Source organism: Calypte anna, chromosome 1 (genome assembly GCF_003957555.1).
Source record: "Calypte anna isolate BGI_N300 chromosome 1, bCalAnn1_v1.p, whole genome shotgun sequence".
Classification (NCBI taxonomy): domain Eukaryota; kingdom Metazoa; phylum Chordata; class Aves; order Apodiformes; family Trochilidae; genus Calypte; species Calypte anna.
In genome coordinates this window covers 166,661,393-166,687,598 of record NC_044244.1, presented here as the reverse complement: position 1 = coordinate 166,687,598, position 26,206 = coordinate 166,661,393, and the positions used below count along the sequence as shown (strand labels likewise).

The 26,206-nt window shown below is 40.8% G+C and overlaps 1 protein-coding gene across 1 annotated transcript; it reads left to right on the top strand.

The window, feature by feature from the left end:
- On the top strand, nucleotides 1-24,714 carry OLFM4 (olfactomedin 4). The gene is made up of 6 exons (XM_030469345.1): nucleotides 1-119; nucleotides 2,310-2,387; nucleotides 6,554-6,706; nucleotides 12,783-12,995; nucleotides 13,947-14,100; nucleotides 22,868-24,714. Exons 1-6 carry the CDS (start codon nucleotides 39-41, stop codon nucleotides 23,686-23,688), a joined length of 1,500 nt encoding a protein of 499 aa, XP_030325205.1. The 5' UTR covers nucleotides 1-38; the 3' UTR covers nucleotides 23,689-24,714.
- The last annotated feature ends 1,492 nt before the right edge of the window (nucleotides 24,715-26,206 follow it).

The following is a 26,206-nucleotide window of genomic DNA, read 5'->3' as shown; positions in this document are numbered from 1 at the left end:
CTTTCATCCCTTTGCTGTCACATCTGCTGGGTGAGAAGATGAAGCACAGACAGGCTGCTGTCCTGCTCCTCATGCAAAGCATGATTGCTCTGGCTGGAACAGCATCAACAGCAGAACTGGTAAGGTGGGGGTCTCATAACCTGAGTTTTGATGCCTCCTTTTCTTTTCATGTAATTTAGGTTGCTGAAAAATCTTTTAAGGATACTGAAAAATTATTAGGCAAATACTGACATCTCTGCATGGAGAAAGTTTAAAGTATTCCTCCATCCTTGCCCCCAGCTAATATATAGGGATTGGCTAATAAATGTAAAAGTGAGGCACAGGTTTAAAATCAGAGTCAAATTCTGCCTTTGGTTAGATGAGTGCAACTCCCAGTGAGGATCTGAGTGGATATTAAATGCTCTGTGTAGCTTCTAATTAATTAGCAAGGGCTTGTAGCAGGAAAGGATCCACATCTTTGATGTGGAAGGAATTGGGAAGTGGAGGCTTTCCCAGTTGCATGATTGCTGTCATACTCTGTGACCAGGCATATGAAATCCACACTGGGTGGCTTTTGTGGGGAGCTCTCACTCTTCCCCAGAAACCTGTATCTAGTTGGGCAGGAGAGAAGTTTAAATCAAAGCCATCAATCAGAAGAAAATCACAAAACCAACAATTTCAGGGAGGGAGAAGAGAAAACTTTGAAAAAAAATATTAAGAAGTAAAAAATTACATTAGTGAAAGATTTGTTTTGATTTTGTACTGCCACTTAAAAAACTAAAATAAAACTGGTCTTAAATAATCAGAAGAAATAGTGAATAGTTAAAAGGCTCTTACAAACAGAATAAAATATTTTTTGGTTTTTTTGACACCAACTAATTGCAGTTTGGTATTTTTTAGTTGAAATTTAAAAAAAAACCCACACCTTTTTGGCTCCCAGTGACTCTTTCTGATTTGTCCGTTTTAGTCCCTAATTACTTTAGACTATAAAAATCCTCTGTGTCCCTGTTTAGATTTTTTGATATTTGGGAGCACTGTGGATGCAGGCAGTGAAGTCATCATCTCCTGATGGGAAGGTGCATGTATCTCCTCAAGGAATATACTATTGCAAAAGTCAAGATAGAGGTGTAAATATATGTTGATAAACTGAAGTAGTAAGCTTCATATAGGATACATTTCCCCTCATCCTGCTTAGCTTTAAAACTACTCCCTAGTTTGTGTGATTTACACGATTTGTGATGCTCTCTGCCCTAGCACTGCTAATTGCTACCAGCTGTCCTCCCACCCTGCTCCCCTCCCCTTCCCAGCCCCACATGTTCAGTGTAATCACAAGCATGCAAACGTTTGTTCAAATGGGCTTATTTGACAAACTGTCCCACAAAAGCTTGTTTGTGGCTTTGATAGACCTGCCCTTTGCCAGCCATTTGGGTTTCCCCAGTATTCCCTGGCTTGGGAATGGGTCTCTGGCTGGGATTTGGGAAATGCAGAAAGACCCTGTGGTGAGTAAGAAAATGGGCTTGCAGGGGAAGCCCATTTGATGCTCCATTTGTCAGACTGTTTGACATCGAGGGGGCTCTTGTTCCACTTCACTGCAAGTTTTGGTTAAACCCCACTGTGATACACTGTGCTCTGCATGCTGTGTGAGGACATGGCAGACCTTTAGGGACACACAGCACAGTGCCAAGGTGACAACCACTCTCCTTGCTGCTGCAGGAGGGCAGACAACAACCACAGATGAAAATTAAAGGGGGTGTGCATAGTCTTTCAACATAAAACCCCCCCAAGGTGGGTCTGACTGTATCCCTGGCAGTCTGTCTGCTTTTCCCAGCTCTCCCTCCACGTGGTGAGATGTTGTCCCCTCCGAGGTGCTAGTGGCAGAGTGGGATGTGTGCCCCAGCTGTCACAGCTCACAGCCTGACAGCTTGGCATGAAAGGGGCAGCAAATTCTGTGCTGAGAGGCTGGAGCAGCAAGGAGTGGACATCCCTGCTGGGATGACAGTAGCCTCCAAATTCAGGGCAGGGGGACACAGTACTGTCATTTCAGACTGCCACACAACCCCAGTTCGTACCTTCCAGGCAGGCTGAGTGTCCCCTGCCTTGCGATGGTCACACAGAGCATGAAAAAATGTCTATAAAGTGACACTGTGCTTGGGGAAATGTTAGTTGCCTAAGCAGCAGATCAGGAAAGCAAATTCATTTCAGTTCCTTGGGATGGTCCCCACAATAAAATCAAATTGCTTTGGAGCTTCAGGATGGGGGATAGGTGGTGGGGAAGGGACAGTGCTGCAATCAGGAATTTACATTGAAAGAGGCTTTCCTTTGTTTTTTAGTTCCCTCATCTCGGTACAACACTTCTGGATGCAACTCAGCATATCAAGACAACCAGTGATCTGCACACTCCCCCAAAAGTATGACCATTACTGCTCTTCAGTGAGGTCCAGAAAAGAGTAAAATTATGAACTTGTGTTCTGTCTGTTAAGTGTTACACAGTCATTCAGAGACTTTACTCTGATACAGGTACATCAATTGGGCTGCCCAGGAAAATGTGTCTAGTTGTTGCACATCCAGGATTTTAGACAGTAGCGAATTCCCAAAAAATCATCAGTGCTGCAGCAATGTTATTCTATTCCTTGAGTCATAGAATGTTTTTGGTAGCAAGCAGCCTTAAAGATCATCTATTTCCAACCGCCTTGCATGGTCAGGAAGAGCTTCCACTAAATCAGTTTGCTCAAAGTCACATCCAAAGCTCTAGCATTGCTCTTGTGAGTACTGAATTGGACCCCAGACATGAAATGGGTAGGGCTGAGGGGGTTGATAGCAATGTACCAAACAGTTTGGTGCTTACAGCCTTCTTGGAGGAAGGGAAAGGCTTCTTTTCAGCTATATCTTTTCATGTAAACCAGAACAGAGCCTTGAAATTATCTTCTGAGAAGTGCCCACTGTTGCTTGCCAGGGGTGAGAAAATCTTGATTCTCCCCATTCTACTTAGATCAAATATTATTCAACTATTTGCTGATAGAAGGACTTGAATATGGTTTTCATGCCTACCAGTCCAGTGTCTGTGGGTTTCAGGGTTTGGTTTCTATCCAGCACCCTGTCAGTGACTGCTTGATAACATGTTTGCTTTAGGACAGATTCAATAGGATGCACTTACTCTCTAGGTCCTGCAGCCTGGTATCAAGAATAGGGTTTCCAAAAGCACAACCTGAGGTCCGATCAGAGCTGGTAGACAGCTTGACAGCAGATTTTCACTGTCTAGGCTGGCACAGTGAGGCACCTGTGATGTGTGTGGTCATCCTTCTGAGACAGAGTTAAGATTCTGGCTCCAGTAGAGGTTTTAGAATATTAAATGGAGTTAGGAGTCTCTGTCTGAGTCTCAGAGCCTTACCCAAACCTCACCCATCTCCTTGTCCAGCTGAGGTGGCCTCTGTCACTGGGAAATTATGCACAGAAATGGGTAGGCTGTTTTGAGGATGTAACCCTAAGTCCACATTTAGGCAGCTGAATAAATTTCTCAGATCTCAGAATATCAGGTACCTGCCGGCTCCTATTCCTTTCTTAAATTGAAAGGATACGGAAAAGGAACATTTTTCATAGCTTCAAATATGTATATGTAACAGCTTAATTTTACAGAGTGAAATGTTGCAGACAAGTCCTTGCTGTAGGCTAGGACAGTTTGCTCTCTTTTAAGCATTCAGTGTAAGTTATTAAACTTTAAAACCCACACAACTCCATCAAAAGTAACAGCCTGTCTTGTGCATTCTTCTACAGGATGAGGAAAAATATTTTTGTTATACAGTTACCATTTGACTGGTATTATATTTTGTTTGCAGCACTTACTAACACAAGGGACTTTTTAACTAAACAATGCTGCTTGGTCTTGTCAACATTGTGATCCCATTGACTTGCAACTTGAATGCTTAAAAGAGCTCAAACTCCATTGTCAAGACTGCAGTTTATACCAGAGTGCACAATTTATAGTTCATACTATACTGTGTATTGGAATGTATACCCATGTTTAGTACACATTATGCTGTGTATAGTATATATAGTATAGTGGATACTCTCTCTTGGTATACATATACACATACATCCTATATTTGTGTTATATACAGAAGGGATAGAATACAATATCGTAGAAAAAAAAAATCAGCATGCACAACAGTGTTATAGAAGGTCCTATATACTCACTAAACCACATATGTTTCTTTTTTGTTCCTTACTCCCCACCTCCCACCTGTTACTTTTGTTATCATTGAAGAAATTGCCATCCTAGTCATGCCCATATGCAGAGGACTGAGCAGTGCAGAAGCATTAAAGTGACTTAGGAACATATTTTTCACAGTAATTTGGATATTTATAGCCATATCTTCAAAAGTAGTGGGAAACTTGCAGTATGTTCTCGGTTATTCAGAAGTGTGTTGGCAGCCTACCTGATGGGGAGATCAGTGGAAGTTGTGTGCTGGGACATTCTGGAATGCCAGGAGTGCCAGGTCCTGCACTTGGGTCACAACACCCCCATGCAATAATTCTACAGGCTTGGGAAGTGTGGCTGGAAAGCTGCCAGGCAGGAAAGGACCTGGGGTTCTAATTGACACTTGGCTGAATATGAGCCAGCAGTGTGCCTGGGTGGCTAAGAAAGCCAATGGTCTCCTGGCTTGTATTAGAAATAGTGTGGCCAGCAGAAGTAGGGAGGTGATGGTTCCCCTGTACTCAGCACTGGTGAGGCCACACCTTGAGTATTGTGTCCAGTTTTGGGCTGCTCAATATAAGAGAGAATTTGAGGTCCTGTAGTGAGTACAGAGGAGGGCAACAAAGCTGGTGAAGGGCCTGGAGAAAAAAGGTTACAAAGAACAATTGAGGGAGCTGGAACTGTTTGGTTTGAGGAAGAGACTTCATAGCTCTCTAAAACTACTTGAAAGGACATTGTAGAGAGCTTGGTGCTGGTCTCTTCTCACAGGGAATTAGCAGAGGGAATGGATTCAAGCTGCAGCAGGGTAGATTTAGTCTGGACATTAGGGAAAAAATTTTCATAGAAAGTGTGGTCAGACACTGAAATAGGCTGCCCAGGGAGGTGGTTGAGTCACCATCCCTGGATGTGTTTGAGGGTTGTTTAGATGTGGTGTCGGGGGATATGGTTTAGGGGAGAACTTTGTAGAGTAGGGATGATGGTTGGACTCAATGATCCCAAAGGTCTTTTCCAACCTGAAAGATTCTATGATTCTATTCTATGAGATATTTCCATCCTTCCTTTTGTTTTAAGTATCTTGAGCAGTCTGTCTGTGTGTGAAATTTTAAGGTCCATGGTTCTCAAATAACAGATAAAATGTCCTTTTGTGCTTTCTTTCAATATAAGATGCATGTTATTTGCTTTGGCTGCCATAAAGAGGTTGTTAGAAGTGTGAACTGTGATCATTCCTGCTTGCTGGTGTTCTCTTCCTGGGCTCACAGGTCAAGACAGTTTTGCTGCTGGCCATTACCTCTTGTTCTGTGTTGGTTTGGTAGTGAGGAAGTTGGCTGAAATCACTGTGAAAAAGCAAGGGAAGAAGTGTTGAAATGCCAGCTTTCAGTAGATAGTTTTGTTGTTTTCTTGTTTATTTTTTAAGAGGGAGAGAGAAAGGGAAAACACATGAATAACACTGGCATTTCTGCAAGGCAGGAGGAGAGATTATACAAAGAAGTGCTTTTAAAGAGCAAGTCTGTAGCTTTAAAATATGCAGCTGCATTGAAGTATGTGCCAGAATATTTTAAAGTAACATCAAATACATTTATTAATAAATTCGTGATAGGTTTATGAAGAGGGAAATGTTTTGTGTACAACCAAAAAAGAACTGGTCCAAACACACTCAGTATTCAGCCCACTGTTTATTGGAAATTATGTGCTTTGGCTGTAAATTATGGTGAGATCATGAATTGCTAGCCCTGACCTTTCCACACACCATACACTTTGCTCCAATGGTGATGCTTGGAGCATGCAGACTACTAGGACAAAGCAATTCATGCTAATGGCATGGGCAAAAGCTTTGCAAACTATCCACAAATGTGGGTGGGTGGGCTGTGATGTGTGGGTGTTACATGCAATATTTCGTAGCAAACCAAGGATCTCTACTTTAGGCTGAACCCGCGCATTTAATTAATCACCTTTCCATGGTGTCTAATTAAATGCATATGTCTGCTTGCTGGGGCTGGCTGAGAAGATTCAAGTGAAGCATTTTTCTTTTCAAATCTTTCCCTGTTACTAAGCCTTATTTTGCTGCTTTCACCTCTATGGATGGAGTGACTGAATGACCTATCTGATCAACTCCAGACTGGAAAAGTAAGGACTATTTTATGCCTCTGATTTTCCAATGGTAACATCTTTACAGCAACATTTAACTGTTTTCAGAAAGATTTGTAAGTCCAAGTCATAACAGTTGCCAGGTATTTTGAGCTCCTTGGAAGAATAAGGTGAAAGATGTCTAACAATGCAGTTGTTGATATCACAATTGCCACTGCTCCTATTGTTGTCAAACATTAGCTACTCATTGAAGAGATTAGTATTAACCCATTTTTCTTTATTGATTTGTTGTTGCAGCTCTTTACCAATGTGTCTGGCTCTGTGGATGATGAGGGAACTTGTCAGTGCTCTGTATACTTGCCAGATACCACCTTTCCAGTCCAGAAGGCTGAGCGATTGGAAATCATCGCCGCAGAGCTCACAGAGAAATTTGAGAGAGAGCTTTCTCAGGTAAGGTGTTCTTTTCTCATAAATGTAACAATTATGTCTTTGCTGAAAAATGGGTGCCTAAGAAAAGGCCCAGTAGTCACTGATTTTCTGTGATCTGTCTTTTAAAGAACAGGAAAGAGGTTTCTGTAAGAACCAGAAGGGTGACTAAATCTCAAATCTTTGACATTGTAGCATGTCATACATTTGAATATCCTTAGGTCTCTTTTCTAGGCCTTCTCAGCTAGAGGCATATGGTATTTTTGGAATAATGGTTATGTTTTGCATCTTTTGGCTTGGTTTTATTGGTTTGTGATTGCTACAGAGAAGCTATAGGAAGCCAAGCTTCCTGCTCTTTCATGTGCTATTATTTGTATCAAGCCAACCATATTGTGAGAGGGATATGAAGGGAAAGAGGAGAAAGGTCACCACAGCCCAGAGTGAAGAAGTAGGTGAATATTTGTCCCTTCACTTATTCTGCTCTCAAAGATTAAAAAAGAATACACACACACAAAATACTTTCTCTGTCAACATCTGAAGTTGTGGCAGTGAGATTGCTGAATTATGCATTGTTGTTGAAGTCAAACACACCTTACACTACTTTGGCTGCTTGTTGCATTAATTTAGATACATTTTTTGAGGAACTGAAGCAAACCCACACACACTGCAGTGCACTGGGTGAAGCTGCTTGTGAAGACAGAAATCTGTCTTTTGACTTTTGACAGTGGGTAAATATTCAGGATTCCAGTTAGATGTCCAGCAGAAAGTGTTTTCTTCAGGAAAAAAGCATCTTGAGGAATGAAGTGTCCTTGAATTAATCAGCAGAAAAGGCACAGCATTAAATTATAAATTCTAACCATAAATATTCATAACCTTCCTCCGGTACAATCAAGAACAGATAAGAAGTTGTGCATTAAAAACACAACAACAGGCAGAGGATCCTGTGGTAAGATCTTTCAGTTTAAATAATTTGCTTTGAGAGGAGTGGAGCTAACAATGAAACACACTCAGCTGTCAGCAGGGATATGAAGGGCAAGCTGACAGATGTCCCACTGCCTCCCAGCACAGGAGCTACCTGATTCCTTGCGGGATGGAGGAGTTGCTCAGAGTTAATGATCTATGAAAATCACCGAGATTTCAGGTCCTCATCCTCTTCCCACTGTGGTCAGGACCAGCATTTAATCTAATTCCACTGGAGCAGGATCAGGGAATGATTCCCAGCCAGAAAGTTGGCATGATTCCTCAAAGTGTTTGTGTATCACCTGTCCCAGACACTTGCCCTGATGTAACCAGTCTCTGACCAGTACTTTCATCTAAATGGTCCATTTTTCCTTCAGGATTGTGGCATATCTGCTACTCCCATGTAGAACTGCAAAGCAGCCCATGTGCTTGCTTGCTTGACCTCTCTGTGTGTTCAACCTCAGATCTCCATTTTAAATCAGGCATTTTGCTCATATAAAGATGTAGGTTACTACGAACATCTAATATTAGGATGGGACCTGTGTAGTCATCCTTAGGTGCCCAGCAGTGTAACAGTGTAGACACTGACCTTGGCTTTCAATTCTCAATGCAGACAGTGAAAATTCTTGACCTAACTCAGACTTCACTGAATTTCATCCTGTCGAGCCCAATCAGACAGCATTGTTACAATGCATCTAGTTAAATAAAGTGTGACATATACTTTGGTGTGATCCAAGCAAAGATATGTATTGGGTCAGAAATGAAAATGAACAGATTGCATTTCAGTGGAATTCTGTAAGATTCCCTAGTTATGATGATGTTTTTTTCTGTAGAAAGAGGAAAGCTGTAAAGCATTGCCCTGTTGATATCTGAATTTAAGTAATCTCAGATTTTATGATGTGTGCATCTCCTCAACCCACAAAATTTCTTCACCTTTCCAGTTGTGGAAAAATCCCTCCACCTCCTTATATAATCCTATACACTAATTTCGTCATGGTAATACCCACAGTAAGAAGGAAATAATGAAATGGAGGAAATCCTAGTGATCACTATTAGAAATAATCCCAGGCAAAATCCTGAGGAATTAGGCTCAAAGGTAACCAAATCTCACTGAAGGGGTGGGAATTTCTACTGAGTGTATGTGGATTTTTTGACTCTGAGAATCTCTGCTGGTTTGCTCACCTGAAACAACCTTTGGAGTTCATAGGAGTTTTTCTGGGTAAGGGCTGCAGGATTGGGCCCTCTTAAGAATGCTTTTCATGTGCTAGAAGTCCTAGGTAAACAACCTGATTGAATCATTAACCTTTTGCCTGATTGTAGGCTAATTCAAAAAGCAAGGGGGTCCTTTTATAGAATCAGCAGGCAAGGAAGCTCAGAGATAAAGAGATGCTCTCATGTGCCAAATGAGTACAAACCGTAGGCTGAAAATACCAGGCTAATTTTTCCTCTGTCACATCAGCCTTTGCCAGCATAATTATGATTACAGAAGAAAATTAACCTTTCAAAGCAGAGTGGGAATTGGCTGCTCCTCTCAATAGAAAGGAGAGAGGACACCTCTGTCACAGGGATGCATCAGCACTTCATCCCAAGGAGAGAAAGTGCCTTTCAGAACTTGGCTCACAACAGACACAGCATTGTCATGTAACAAAAACAGGAGGAAAAAGCACACCAGGAACAGATGTTTTCAAAATAGGTTAACCTGCAGTGGAGTTCTTCTTAGCATCAGCTTGCAGACTGCTTGCCAACCATACTTCTGGGTCTATAGAGGTCAGGCTTGCCAGAAGACAGTGTTCTGGGCTTAGTGCCTTTACAGAGTTGCTGCTTTTGTCTCTTCTTTCTCATCCTCCCTCAGTCCTCCCACTTTTTATCTTTTTCACCTTCATCTTGCACCTTTGTTCCTTCTTCTGTACTCTCCAAATGTGTGCAGGAGAAGTGTCTGTTTTCATGCTGCAAAACCTGTGTTGATAAATACCAATTGCAGGTAAATGACACAATAAATGAGCATTGCAGATTTTTCCTGCCCTTTTCATTCCACGAGGGTGACAATGCTTGGAAAAGAGAAAAAGCTGAAACTGGGCATTTTTTCCCTCCTACATATGTTTCAGATGGCTCCATTCTCTTTCTGTGAAGTGCTAATACAGGCTCTATGCACTCATCATACCCTGCTTTAGGATTTCATGACAAATGTGGTGGCAATATGTACCAGTTATTGCCCTGTATCCCTTAATATGGAATATGCACTGAATTTCTGTGCCATTCTGTCAAGAGCCAGTCCCTAGCAGGCAGCTACTGTAGAAGAGCGGGGATTACAAGATGCTTACATCTCTCTGCCAAGCAACAGAACAACACCGTGTTCCTTTTTCCACTGATATTTCTGAACTAGAAAAACCCCTGAGCCAGATCTGAGCAGGCAGGACTGTCCACACAGGACATTGCAATGCTTGACATATGTGCTGGATTTGTCTACAAAAGCAGCATAAAGCAGCACTACTGAGAAAAATATTTGTCCAACAATTTGCCAGGGGAGCTATTAGCTTAAGTTCATTGCAATGCTGGTGAGTGTGTAGACTGTGTGATTGTGGGGATAGTTCAGGCTCAACTTCTACAGATCTCTCATCTAAACTCCCCTGGATGGTGTTGACATGTCCTTAAATGACCTAGATGGTTGACTGAGTGAAAACCTGACTCTGATCTGGGAGGAGAACTTCAGGTTGGTGCCTGTCAGCGTTCTGCAATGAGGGCTGAAATAACTATATTTGCCTTTTTCCAGCCCTTGGCATTTTGTCCAGGCTCTCAGGATTCTGGAGGAAACTCCAGATTTACAGGTTTCTCATTAATGAGTACCTACCACTAATTCCAGCAGTCTGCTTATTTCAGTGTTTTGAAGATTTGGTCTTTATTTCACTATAACTACTAATTATCAATTATCATTTATCAATTATCATTTAGAATTTATCATTATTAACTATTAATTATTAATTATAATTGTTGTAATTATTAAGATTATTATAGCTAATATTAGTATTACTGTGAGAAAGGTTATTAATACCTGGGTAGATTTCCAAATACCTCAGTGATATACATAGTTTCACACAGCAGTGCAATTCAGACATGGGCTTGCTTTATATTTCTCATGCTATAGCCATATATGCTTGCTTTTTTGTTGCCCAAACATCTATGCACACATTTTAAACAGTGACCTTTGTAGAATTTTTTTCGGATTTTTTTTGAGGGCATCTTCCAGCTCCAAACTGATTCTAGTGATCACTGAAAGTGTGGGGTCCAACCAAATCTGGATTTTCCAAGACTGTGGTCCACTTCTTCCTGCTGTTCCCTCCTGAACACATAGATGACAGTGACAAATGGGGCAAAGGATCCCAGCTGTCTTCGTTGACAGACAGATATAATCAGCTAGGTCTAAGTCTCTAGATGCATCTCTAGATGCTATCTTTTTTTTTTTTTTTTGGTTTTAAATTTTATTTAGTCTTAATTCTGATAAAATACCTTAGTTATTCCTAAGCTTGACCTGGGAAATGTAGAGCATCCAGTGTTATGAGTCAGGGTGCTTCTGCTGCAGGTTATGGAGATAAGCCAGTTGAAGACATATCAGAAGAGCTTAAAGTCTGGTCACACACATTTAGAACAGATGAGATGTTTCAAACCCTTTTTTAAATGTAGAGGATTGAGCAGCCTGTTTTTGATGTATGCTATATATGTGCATGCAGAGGAGTTTGTCCTGATTTATAGTGCAGTTGTACCACTGTTGGAAATGGTACTTTTGAAAAGAGGATCTTTTCACTCATGATTGTCTTTCTTAAACCAATCTTATGATCTGGAAGGATCTTTTCTACCTTTCCTGAATTTCCATGCCCTGAGCTCCTATACCTCCTCCTTGGTACACAAGGGCTTAAATCAAAATTGAAAAGAATTATTTAATAAGTGTGTTTGTTGAGGTCCCTACCCCAGGGGCTGCCAGCAGGAGTCAACAGCATGACAGGATTTTAGAGGCCATTCCAGAGCCAATGGGGAAAAAAACTGACTTTCATTTTATGTTAAGATAATGCACTTGAGATGATGCAGACTAAAAATCTTCGATTCAAAGAAGTAATGGTTATGGAAATCATAGTGCTATAGAGCGAGGAACTTATACTGCAAAAACCACCTGAGAGTATGAAGATGGACTTAATGGTGCAACAAAGTAATTATATTTATTCCTGCTTCTTACCTTTTGTGATATGATTACATTGATTTAAGGGAAAACATACATGAGTTTCATGAAGCATATAGGAAAGAATTTATGTATCTTTCACAAAGTGTCAGATTTTAAGGAACTAACATTTTCCAAGAAAGCTTCTGAATCCATACAGTATTTTTAACATTCTACATCACAATGCTTGTGCCGTGACCTTTACCTAAGCAGATACATGTGTGAAAATATATTTATCTGGACAACTGTTTAATGATTCAAAAGCTCAGAAGGCTGCTATGATTTAACTTTAGTTAAAGGATTTAGTTAAAATAAATTTGCAGTAAATTTTACACTTTCACTTAAAACAGAGTTGATTTTTAACCCTGTGTTTAAATATTCCCTCCCATCCAAAGACAAATCCCAAAGTAGTTCTACCAAATCTTGACACAATTCAAATGTACACAGGGTAAAATCCCATTTGGATTAAGAGTTAATAGGAAATAAAGCTGAAAAACTTGGGAATCCTTTACTGCATTTTTCATCCTCCTTGGTTTGCTTTTATGAGATAATACATTGCAGATTCCCTAATAAAATTTTTGCCAATGTAAGTTCTTGGCATACTGAGTATAAAATTAGCTCACAGAGACAATATTGGCAAAGAGTTTAAAAAAAGGAAGGCTGTGAGTAAAATTCTGCCTTTAGTAATCTCCAGGCATTCCTGGGGGGCCTTTGTGGAACTGCCAACAATAAATGAGGGTTAAATTTCACATTTTTAATGTTTGTGATGAGAATTCCATTTAGGTATTTGATGTGAAGAATAAAAATGTCAAGTATGTGGAAGCTATGCGTGGGGCTCACAAAAACATAATAAAGATGTCAAACAGGCCTGTTTTATTTGCTAACCTGGTCTTGAATATGTACTGTCTTGTTTTTATTTTTGTTTTCTTTAAGGTCAGAGAGTACTCAAACAGGATTGAGCTGTATCAGCAGAAAATCCTTAATCTGACCATCAGAGTGGAGCATATGGAGATGGGCAGCGTATCTTACACAGAACTGGACTTCGAGTTGCTGAAAATGGAAATCAGTGACCTCAACAAACTGGTCACTCAGCTGAAACCCAGCCTTGCTGGAAGCAGCATCATCGTTGAGCAAATATATTTGGAGGTACTGGCAGAACCTTAATTAGCCATGGAGGGTTCAAATATACAGTCAGTTCTCTCTTCTGTGTTTAGGATGAGGAAATGTAGCCTGTCTCTACTACAACCAGTGGAATTATTTTAGCATTTCGTCAGCATAAATTAAAAGAACTCCTGACCTTAAATATAACAGCATCTTTTTCCTTAATAAAGGGTATAGAAAACCAAAGAAACCCCCCAAACAGATGGGGACCTTTTTATTTTTTCCAACTATCTGCCTGAAAGTTAAGTTTTGCATGGTGTTAAGCATACAATCTGATTAAATGATTATAATAAATATTAATTTATAGACCCCACATGCTTGAAAGCCTCTGTGCTTTAACTTAGATAATTAAAAAAATTAGCTTCTAGTTGCTAGGGCAGTGGCCCAATCAATATGAAATCAAGGAGTGGGAAAGACTATCACCTTCCCAGCAGACTATAAATCATATTCTCAAAATGGTAATTAATCACTCACCTAGAGAGAATAATTACTTCAGATGGAAAGTGAAATATCATTTTCTCCAGTGTCCTCTATATCATCAAGCAGGTGATTAAGAACATTATTTATCTTTGAAAAGAAATGTTCCAGATACTTCTCTAAGGCTGGGATAAGTGCATTTTATATGTAATATTTAGTACTTACCTAAAACTTACTATATATTTTTTTTATGCTGTATAAAATAACACTATATTCTTGCATTATGGTACACAGCTGTTTCTCTAAGCATTTTCTTGTAGTGAGATAATTTTGCTGGAAATGTAAAGTTCAGCATGGCAGGGTAAGGTCTGTCAGGGGTGTTTCTTAAAATTTAGTCTGTAGTACATTCTACGGTGTCATCAAACCTGTCTGCAAATACCTGCAAAATTAAGTTGCAAGAAATTTAAACTTGCTCTCTCTCGTTTTTTTTTTTTTTAATTATTATTTTTTAAAATCTAGATCACAAATCTGACTATCCTGGTAAATGAACTAGAATCACTGGACAAAAACAACATCCTTGCAATCCGTCGACAAATTGCGTCTCTGCAGAATCGATTGAAAGAGTGTGAAGAGAGCAAAAACCAAACCACACTACCCCCTTATTTCCCACCAGGTAAGCATTTATCTGGTATAATAGAAAAGAAACAAAGTAATACATGGGTAGAACAGTAAATGCTCTGATTTCTCCTCCTTAAAATTAAATACAATTGTAATATTACTTAACTCTTGAAAAATTGAGCAGAAGGCTTCTAATGTTTCATCAACATGTTCAAAAGGAAAATATAGGCAAACTGTACCAGGCAGGGTGGATATTTTCAATTGGAAAAAAAAAGGTGTAATCTTTCCATCACCTGCAGTGCAAATAGGGAATCTCTAACCCCTCTTCTCTTTTTCAAAACAATTACCATTTTTTTTTTATTTTGAGAAGCTATGCATTTTTTCTGACCTTCTTTGATTTCTAATAGTTCCTGTCAAAATATATATAGTTCCTAGGAAAGTGATCTTTGTCATGGCAACTTTACTCTAATATTGCTTATGGAACAAACGTGGAAAATGTACGAGCAAAAGTTGATGTACTAAAGCTGTTGGTATGCAAGTTTAAGAAGGTAGCATTGCATGAAGATCACTTGTGCTTCACAAGCAAAAGAGTCTTCTAAATCAAAAGGTCAAGAACCTTGGGGGGAAATTCTCCTCTTGGGGAAATAAGTGGGAACTTTATTACTGATTTCAACAGAATTAGCATTTTACCATTTTTTTATGACTAGGAAAGGTTATGTTCTGGGGTTCAGATCAGCGATTCCCAGAGTGCAGATCATATAAAAGGAGCAAGAGTCGTGGGGTCTGTGGTAATTAGTTTACATCTAGAATAATTTTTGTCTTGACTGTCTTGACAGTTTTCAGTTTGAAAAATCACCCTGTGAACGAATTGAAGTCTGAGAAATTTTGAGTTATACATTGCAACAAACTGTTTAGGAAGCACTAATTTAGGTGTGCCAGGTCAAGCATCCCACTTGCTAACAGACAGGAGGATTTATCAAACTGTGTTGATTCCCTGAGTGTTTTATACACAAGGGGTTCCTTTTGACAGAGGATTGTAACAGGGAAAATGCATTGTTGTATGCAATGCCCAGGGGAAAGATCTTGGTTTTGCACATAAGCTGGTAAGCAGTCAGCTAGAGGAGCTCATAAAAAGGGAGGAGTCACATCCTGCTTGTGAGAAGCACAGATTTTCCCCTACCAGCATTTATCTCTCCCCACCTTTGGGTCAGGTAGTTCAAGCATCTCTTTGGAAAGGTGAGAGGCACAAGTACAAGCATTTCTACCTGCTGTCTCCTTAGGGCTTCATGGCAGGGTGGGCATCTGCTGAACTTCTCTGACAAGGATGCACAAGTAACACTTTGTCTGAGGGATCAGGCAGGAGAGAAAGCTGGAAAATAATAATAATAAAAAAAATTGCATTGCAAAATCTCAAGGCCCTTCTCTGCTCCTTAAGGAAGGGCTTAAAGTGTTTCAGTGAAAAAAAAAGAAAAAGGGGATTGCTTAGAAGTATTTGAAGGGCATCTCATTGATTTATTGAGGGTGATGGTGTGTAGAAAGAAACAGCTTCTTTCTCTTCAAGCCTACAGCAAGCCTTTGTTTCAGTGAAAAAGGACTGAGCTTTGGAACAAGAATATTATGCCCTTCCATGAATGATGGAGGAAGGGATTGCTTTTATGCCTGGGTGGTTGGTGTGAGTATCTGTGGGACATAGGAACTTTGAAGGAATGGGAAATAGGGAATGGGAGATCTGTGCTTTGCAGTGAAGCTCCATGCAGGGAGAGGTAACTTATGCTCTATTGTGACCATAATAGACTTATTAAACATTGTTTCCTGGGCATGGCTGGGAGATGGATAGAGCTTATCAGGAACAAAATTGTATTACTTTAGCATTGTCTTATTCCTGATGGGTGTGCCAGCTAGCTCAGACACCTTACATGTCCCTGCATTGTGTGGGAACCATGGAGCAGAAAATAACCTAGAAGACCAAAAACCCGGGTCGTACAATGATAGCTCAGTTACTTTTACAGACTTCCCACCACTGACTTCAGCTGAGGACATCCTCTGGTGGTGTCTGCTAGTTTATATCCTGCCCCCTGCAAGTGGAATCCTGGAGAGGTTGGAGGATGTCTATGGGTGGATTGTCATGGCCACGTTTAGGGTGAGGGTGGTCTCTGATGCTGGCACAAAGGACTGGCAGAGCAACTGTGAAGAGCTGGCAAGTTTCCTGCCTGTTGGGATCTGCCAGCTATGCAGATAACCCAGGTGTTCTGTAGGCTCAGATCTCTGCTAATCCATGCAGAGCTGGCATAACCTGACTGTGTGTGCCTGGCAGGGAGCAAATGTTCTCTGGGCAGGGAACTTTGTAGAGCAATTACATGTCCTGCAGACTGTATCTGAAAACAAGTAGTAGTAGGAAGATGTTATTGCCTGGAGAGATGGAGTAAGTACATGAGGGAGTTGTCTTTTCTAGATGGTCATTTTGGAGGCTTTGCATGGATGCTCACACCTAGGCCTCTGAAGCTCTCAGGCACTCACTTACGCATTTGAACACCATTTCCATACGTTTTCTCTGCAAGCCTGAATGCCTTGAATTCCTGCCAAACCATTTGGCCTTGCCCTGCTTTTAGTTCATATTATATTTATAATGTTTGTATTAAACTGACTCTTTGTCCTGTTTTCAGACCGTGTTTTCTTTCCCCCATCATCTTCTCTCCTGCATATTTTGGGTAGGCAACATGAACCAGAGAGAGCTTGGCTAATCCCTGAGCTGTCTAAGACTGTGAGCCTAAAGTTTAATTAAAGCTTCTTGCTTCTCAGTGCTGTAGTATTCAGCCCTCTGACTGTCCCCCAAGGCATTTGCTGCTGTATTTCTCAGAGTGAGCAGGCTTGTTCTCCAACAAGATAGCAGAAAGAAATCACTGGTCTCCATTTGCCTTTGACTGGAGAGGTGGCTGTCTGAGTGTCTGAGAGGGGCTCAGTAAATACAAAGTTAATCCTTCTCCTCCTCCTCATCTGCTGTCCTATCTTCAGCAGTCCCTGGCATCTCTCTCCTCACTGCCCCAGCTGGAAGAAATATTTATTCATTCATTCATTTTTTATTGGCATTGATCTCATCTGGATGAAACAGGGCAGATGTAGAGAGAAAAGACCCTAGGATGGTTCTTTGAGGACTCTGCAGCAGATTCCTCGTCGCATCTCACTGCAAGGATTTGAGAGGAAGGATGGAGAAGCGAGTCAGATGAAACTCAAAAAACCAAAAACCAAACAAAACCAAAAAGAAAGAAAAGAGCAAAGCAGTTTTAAAATTTATTTTATTTTATTTTACTTTACTTTACTTTATTTTATTTATTTCTTCTGCCTTTTATACTTTTAGTTCAAGTTATTGGCGAAAAGATCTCAGTAGAGGAAGACCTGGTGGAGCCTAGTGCTGAAAACTGGGCAATACTAATGGAGTCTTACAGTGATTTCATTTTACCTTACATTTCACCTCCTATGTAGCCAAGACATCTGTGGTTTTTGAGTGTTTTAGGATGTGTCTTGAAATTAATACATCCATACACAAAGAGAGAGACATGCCTTCAGGTACCTGAAAAGAACTGGCCAGTGCCTCCTCTCCAGGACTGTCTGAGTGGCCCCTGGAGACAAATTTCTCTGTTGGCAATGGAGGGAGCTTGGCTGAGGCAACTGACTTTTTGGATGCTGAAAGGTAGGTAAAATGAATTCCAGCCCTCCACCTCATCCCCTGTTAGATGCTGACAACATAAGTCTTTTCTGATGCGGCTGTCAGCCTTTGTGCCCTGTGATACTGGTGAAGACTGGAGTGTCTGTGTCAGTCTGTGTGTCTATGTCAGTGGGACAGTAGGAGCAAAGATGAGTCTTTCCCTGAGCAGCTCTGACTCCTGTGTCTCAAGTCATAGAATCACAGAATCATGGAATTGGCTGGGTTGGAAGGGACCTCAGAGATCATCAAGTCCAATCCTTGATCCACTACCGCTGCAGTTACCAGGCCATGGCACTGAGTGCCACATCCAGTCTCTTTTTAAATATCTCCAGGGATGGAGAATCCACTACTTCCCTGGGCAGCCCATTCCAATGCCTGATCACCCTCTCGGAAAAGAAATTCTTTCTAATGTCCAACCTAAAACCAGTCATAGTAAGACTGGTAACAGCTCACACCCCTGGATGCAGATGGATGAACAGGGAGGGTGCATGTCTGATGCTTGGGAGCACATATGGGAGTGTAGGACCAGCCTGCTCCTGGTTTCTGCACAGCCACAGAGCAGTTCTTCACCTACACAGACAAATGGTGGTCTCTTTTTTCCTATGATCAGATGCAGCTGCTTGATGGGGGAAGGCTGCTGGAGTTCTTTTGGCACCTCTGTTGTTGGAGTGAGAAACTGATGTGCACCATGAGTGCTTTGGAGTGAAGTGGGTGAATTCAGACCCAATGGGATGGGACTCTTGCTCAGTTTGTCAACCCATAAGCCAAGCAAGTCAGGCTCCCTCCAGTCCTGACAGCTAAGTGTGAGCTTCTTTTCTGATGGATCAGAAGGATAAGTAAACAACAGAGATGAGATACTGGTTCTTTACACAGGAGAAGAAGTATGTGAACATGTACTTGTGTTAGTCCTCCTCACACCTCTATTTGCTACTTAAGCACAAAACAAAGGAAGGCAAAAATACCAGGACATCATTTATCAGTGGCCCAAAACAGTGAAGAAAGAAGTTAAACTTGAAAGTTTGAATAATGCATATGGATTTGTTTCAAGTGCCTTCTAATATTTACAAAATTACATGACACTTTGTTTCCTTTGTGCATTTTTTCCCCCACAAGAGTCAGACAGGGAGGCAAGTTTAGATTAAATAAACAACAATGAATTCTTCTGAACCTTTGCAGAAGACAGATCACCCCCTGTCTACCACAGGGTTTTTTTGGTAAAAAAAGATAATAATTCTGGAAGAGTTTTCAAGGAAATAAAAATCAAACACATACTCTATAAAAACCTCAGACAATTTTTGATGTCATTAAAACGGAACACGCTTCTAACTTTATTTTAATAATTCATTGTTTCATAAATAAAAGCCAAACAAGTGTTCAGCAGCGAGATCTCTTTAAGGGAAGAAATAATAATTTATTATTTCTTGTGTGAAAAAAGGTCTCTCTGCTGAACACACGTTTGTTTTTTATTTATGAAACAATGTATGAATTATTAAAATAAATCTGGAATTGTGTTCTGCTTAATGACATGAAAAATTATTTGAGGTCGCATATAGATGAGCTTAGCAGTGCCTCACTACCTGCAAGCTTCAGTGCTATATTTTTCTAAACAAATCAAGAGTTTAGAGCATTTAATAGCAGTTTAATTCTGAGATAAGTTTATTGTGACTTAGGAACAGTAGTATATTCAATATGTCACCAGCTTGAAAGAAACCCTCATGCCAGAAGTAACAATACATAATAGAGATACAAGAAAAAAAAACAACCCAAAAATAGTTTGATTTATGGAGTTTTGCACTCTCTGCCTTAGTTTTCTTCCTTTGCATGAGCTAAAGTAAAAGCACCTCCAAAGGATGGTGTTTGTGCCAAGCACTGAGGCCACGTTATTAGCCATGCTACGTGCTGTTTCCAGAGATGCAGCCTGGTTTGCCATACAGCAGTGCCTTCTTTGTGTGCTATATTTGGAAATGAGCTTTCTGCTCCAGGGCCTCATCCTTGGTAAAGCACTTAAGTGCATGCTTAAATGCTCATCTGCTCTGAGCCAGGAATCCTGAATTGCTGCAATTGGTGGTGGCACAGATGAAAGCAGCCTTCGACTGGGCTCAACCCCTGTTTCAGCTGGAAGAATCCCAGGGTGTAGAATCCCGAAAAGAATATTTGTCTCAAAACATCCACACTGACAAAATGGCCATTGCACTTGGGTGGAGGCCTCATTCAGTAAGGCATCTGGGCTCTGTTCCCTCAAGGAGAGACCCTCATTTGTGTAACCACCCTGATAAACGGGGCCCTGTTCTCACAAGAGCAGCCCCTCCTTTAGTGGCTATCCCGAACACCTGAACTCTGTCCTTTCAAGGGGAGCTCTGTTTGATGGCCACCCTGACAGGCAGGACACTGTCTTTACTTGATAAGGGACAGGGGCTGGCAAGCTGTACCCTGAGAAGGCAGAGTGACATCCTGTGTGTGCCCCTTGTAAAACACTGAAGAAGGAGCATGTGCAGAAATAAGGGTTATTGCCCATTCATCCCATCTGGAGGGGTCCAAGTGAACACCTAGCTTTGCACAATATGCCAAAACCCCCACCAAAAGGTGGGGTCAGGTGGCATAAAAGCCATACTTGAAATGCTGGATGTGCATCCGCCACCCAAGGACCTCAGCTTCCTACCAAGATCATCACTGGATCCAAGGGTGGTGATTCCTTTCCTATACCTTCTTTATCTCTCCTCCCTTTCTCTCTTTGTGTGTGTCTCTAACCTTATCTTGGCACTTAAGGGTAACATAGTTTCTAACTTTGCTAAGTTTTACTACCCATTGCTTTGTTAAGTTTTGTTAGTTGTAACCTGTCTTTTTTTGACAATTTCCTTAAATTTTGCTAAATTGTAATCCATTGTTTTGAAAGTACCATCATTTCTAATTCTTTATAATCTTATTCACTTTTAAGATGTGTTTTTATCCAAACCTCTTGGGTAATAATTTTACTCTTAGAGTACCATGCAGAGAATTCCCAAACTTAATGTCACTGAATTTTGAGAAAGGAGGAGACATGGAGAGCTCCACTGACCAAATGGACTTTATATGTTGGCACAAATGCTGCCTTCTTGCTTGGATATTTTTAATGTTAAGGTCACAGGTTTACTTGTTTCTGACGCAGAGAAACTTCCTCTTGGGCAAAGCTGATCAGAAAAAGACTTCTCTATTTTTGCTACAGTCCATTTTTTACCAAATGTGTTGTTTCCTAGTTTTCCCCTAGTATTTTCCTAGTATTTCACACTGGTCTTTCTGTCTCTGCTATTTTCTTAATCTGTGGGATAGACCAGGGTGCTTATGAACACAAGGCACCTCTTAGGCTTTTGCTGTCAGTGGCTTTAGGAATTTCAGTTCAGCTCTATAAATACTGCTTGGCCTTGCTTAGGAATGGACAGCCTTGAGGGCAAAAAGTAAATTCTCTCTTGGTTATTTCTCTTCTTTGTGCTAAGACACACATTATTTATATGCTAGACATTTCTTCATGTGACTGGGCTTCTGAACAGCTGTCCTTTTCATACAGTAAGCAGTTATGTCATGGTACCAGTGCAACGTATTGAAACCACAAAAGATAAGTTTGACTTCCACAATTGATACCATAACTGTTGTCGCACAGAGTTTGTATGCTGAGGGAGGTATTATTAACATCAAAAAGTTGTGGCCATAATTTATCCATAAATTGTCACGTGAGACTTGGGTTCATACATACTATACTCCATTTCTAATGAGGAAGGCTGTCTAGTGGCTAGGGCACACCACTGACTTGGGAAATATTGGAAGGCCACTAATCTTGTAAGCCAGTGCCAGCCACTTAATGTCTCGGTCTCCATTGCCTTGGGTGGACAGATCCTTACAATGAGAAATCTGGGACACTGTAGTGACAGTAATAAAAAAAAGCTAATGTTTAAATTTGGAAAAAAAAAAAAAGCATACTGATTTTTAGCAGTTGCAGATTTGGACTCATCAGAGGCCCAAGGTCATTTATGAGTAGAAGACTTTTTCCACCGGTGACTTAAAGTTATGAGATCTTATCAGGAGACAGGAATGTCACTGTCATTTAGCATGAATAAAGGGAAGTTTTTACTGTATCTGTATACATTTTGACTTCTTTGTTTCAAAGAGTGTTCATCATAACTGAATGCTGATTTCACTTTGTTGTTTGCTTCTGGTAAGTGCAGGAGAATCCAGTAAGATTTTCTCTACTCAGCTCAGCAACATGTCCTGAAAAATATTCTTTAGTTACAAAAAGCTGAAGACTAGAGTAGTGAAATTAAAAAAAATACTAAAAAGGAGTTTTGCATGATCCTGCAAATGGCTTCATAGTTGATATGTGGAAAACAGAGCTGTCCTGGTTCAGCTTGAAGTCACATTCTCTTTGGAGTTGCCTCACGTAGAAACTTGAAGTAATACCTGTCTAGGTTTCCTACATGGTGATTGTTACTGTCTGCAGATTTCTTTGAGAACCTGAGGTGGAAGGCACCGTGTTGCTGTGACACACTGCTGTAAAGCTGTGATTCTGACAGCAGAAAGCCAATCTGAAATGTGACTCTGGAATTACAGCTGCTGCTGCTCCTTCCTTCTGTTCCTCAGTGAAATACACAGAAATGAGATGCTACTCTTTTTTTTACCCCCATCTCCCATGCTCTTAGTTCCACTGAGGTAGAAAATAACCTAAAATGCTCCTGAAATTGTATTTTCCAAGGGATTTCCTAGTGTATCAGGCTGGCATGCATCAAATGGGTAGAAAAAGCAGTGAGCGCTTATTTTCTGAGAATTAATCTTAACTGAGGATGGATATCCCTCTTTTCTATCCCTCACACCCCACAAATTGCTATAATAATATGGGGTTTTTTTGTTTGGTTTTTTTTTTTAAACTGACTTTCTGAGTTAACTAGGAATACTTAATGACATCCTGTTGTTGACCTTGGACAAAAATGAGACTTTTACACATGAAGCTATGCATTAATGTCTGTACTTTACAACAAAGTTAATTCTTAATAAGCACACTCTAGAAGCTACAGTATGCAGAACCACTCTCCTAATGATGACATTTGGAAAACCTGATTTTTTTTTTGTTTTTTTTTTCTCTCTTTAACTGCAGGTAGCTGCATTCACCGTGGACTGCTGAATGTTAGCCAGCCCTATATTGTAAAGCTGAACTGGAGAGGCTTTTCCTACAAATATGGTTCCTGGGGTAGAGATTACTCTCCCTCTAACCCAGAGAAAGAGGTCTATTGGGTTGCACCACTGAACACAGATGCCAGATATTTGGAATACTACAGAATTTATGCTTCCTTTGAAGATTTGCTGCTGTTTAAACCCTTGTATGAAAGCAGAGTAACATATGGGGAAGGAAGTGGTGGTGCCCTTTATAATAATTATTTGTACTATAATGCTGCTTATAGTTCAAGATATATGGTGAAGCATAATTTAAAAACAAACAGCATGGTTTTGCAAAAGGAGCTTCCAAATGCTGCTACTGGTAACCGTTTCTCTTATGCTGGTGTGTCATGGCAAGCCATAGATTTTGCTGTGGATGAAAGTGGGTTATGGGTAATATATTCGACAGAAAATAGCATGGGCAACATTGTGATTAGCAAACTCAATGACACCACACTTGATGTGCTAAATACTTGGCAGACAAGACAGTACAAGCCATCTGTTTCCAACGCGTTCATGGTATGTGGTGTTCTGTATGCCACGAGGCCAGTGAACACTAGGCAAGAGGAAATCTTCTACATGTATGACACAAATACTGGCCAAGAAGGTAGGATTAGTGTCATTATGGATAAAAAACTAGATACGATCCAGAGCATTGATTATAGCCCCACAGATCAGCAACTGTATGTGTACAATGATGGTTACCTTCTCAGATATGATATTACCTTTCAGCCTTATCTCAGTGACATAAGCATGGGATAAAGCTGGCAGGAACTAAAATGAGAGTCCAGAAGGTCTTTAAACAATGTTATTGCCAGTTTAAGGTTCATCTGGTCTCATATGCTCTATCTGTGGGTGCTATATATATTACTTATACTCTTTAAAGGAATTGCCTACTCTGGTTGGTAGTATTGCTGGCAGCAGTGTCTGGCAGTACTGCATTTAGGCTTTGATTGGTGTTTAATTGGTGCTTGGTGCTTTACTATTATCCTGCCTCTAAGGGTAGATTTACTGCATAGATTTAGTGCATTTTGTTCACAAAAATTGATAGGCACAGCCTATTTGCTGAGCGAGAAGCTAATTACCCACTGATATGCATTTGTCAGTGTAACATTGGCAAGGCACCCAGAAACTGTGAATGAATTTTCACTGATCTTCAATGGAGTGAATTGATGGCCTCGGAGAAATTAATCAAAGGATTAAAATAGTATAGGAAGTAGACTTGGTTGGAAGGCAGCAACACATTTGTTAGATGGAGGTAGCAGTTTCTGGCTCAAAGCTTCAGGGAAGAGGGTAGAAATGCTCCTTGCTGTTCGAAACTCTTCCACAGGTAGAGGGGAGAAGGCACTGAGGCAGGGACAGAGCTTGCTGCCCTTGCTGTCACTGATGAGCTGGGACAGAGGTTTCTGTGACCACACCTGTAGCCACCTCCCCTTACCTCACCTCTCTCAAGCTGCCACAGCACCAGGCTGGCTTTCCAGCATGACTACAGGAGAAAAACTGGCAGTAGGGCTTTCACCAACCTTCTTTTTGCACCATTCTGCTGCTCTTAGTAACTCCCTATGCCTAGACCTGGCTTTTCAAAGGATCTTATTGCAATCTAGCCAGGTTTTGCAGTTATGATGACTCCTGTATCTTGGCAGTGCAGTGCAAGAAACTTTGTTTTCCTTTCCTTTATGTTCTGGTAGGTTGATGCAAATCTTCTTGTTTACTTTATTGAGCAAGGGTGGTTTTAGGTATATACCATGCTTTGCAGTAGAATGGCAGCCATGTTATTTAATGTGACTCTATTGAACATTTTTGCCATTCTTTAATTAGATTCCTGAGAGACTTGTCAATGTAGGGTCCAGTTTATTCCCTGGATAATTCTGTCTCACAGAAAGGTAAGAGGCCTTGTGGAAAACAGAAGTCTGGTCATACTAGCTGGATTTATTTTGGTTTTGGGATTTTTTTGTTTGTTTTTTTGTCTTTAAATAAGAATTTTGTAATAGTTTTTCAGTGTATTCCCTGTATCAATGTCTTACCTTTGTCATGTCAGCAAGCTGAGTTCAGAGCTCCACAATAGTGAAGAAAGCAAGTAGTCCATTTTCTTACGTCATCTATGCAATCATATCTATGTCCTCTGATAATCAAATCAATGCATATGCAGTGATTGGTTTTGTTTTAATAAAACAATATTTAAAGGAACTTCCATTGTGCTACAGAGCCATGTAAAGCTGCTTGTGACAAATATATAACTTTGGAGCTGCAACAAGAAGCCAGGGCACCAAATGTTTGATACCAGATCATTTCATTCACTTGGGCTGCATGTGTTTAACCAGCCCTGGGAAAACCGCAAAGGTGTAAATCTGTATGTCAGCAAGTACATAAGAGAATATTTCCTGAGACAGAATCATCTAAGCTGGTTAGGGTAACCAGCTATTTCTCCACAAAGCTGAGACGTTACTGAAGGCATCAAAGGCTGATGAACTGATGACATATTTTGAAACCAGTTATCAGGTATCAGTTTCTGGGAAAATGGCAAAATGAGTTTGAAAACCATGAAGGCACTGGTGCAGCAATCTGATTGGTCAACACAGGCAGAGCTGCCGTGTGTATGAGCTGTAACTGCCCAAGTATGGATCTGTCTAAGAGAGGAAAAAAAATACTGGCGAAATATAGTTTTTTCCCTCTGCATCTGTGTGCATGTCTCATGAAAGGTGAGCAGCTCTGCACTTCTCAAGAAGTGCTGACAGCATGGGCCTTGGGACTCTTCAGCTCACCACCATTTAGGGAGGGAGCTGGTGTAAGCATGGATGTGATGGATTCTGGTGAATTGACTGTGACCGTTCAGTCCTTACTGGGAACAGGTCCTTATGGTCTCACTTTCTCCCCTTTGGGAACAGCAGTCAGCCTGGACTGGAGGCTTCCATGGTGGTGGTGATGATACCATAGCTACTCACTGCTCACACCCTGTGAGGCCTGGCATGGGGCTCCAGTGGACTTCCCAGAGGTGGCAAGATAGTGGCAGTGGCCATCTCTTCAGGGTATCACAACATGTCACTGCAGAGGAGATAAAACACAGTTGAGGTAGACCTTGGTAGCACAGTACCAAAAGGAAAGCAGAAACATTCCTGCACTTATAAAACCTTGAAATATCTTCCATGGAGGGGCTGGGTCAAGAATGTTTCTGTCCTAACCAGGCTGAGCTTGTCCTTTGATTTTTGTTCTGTACTAGTGTTTCTCAAGCAGCTAGTGCCAGGGTGTAGCAGACCATCCCCATGGGTCTATCAAGGTTCTG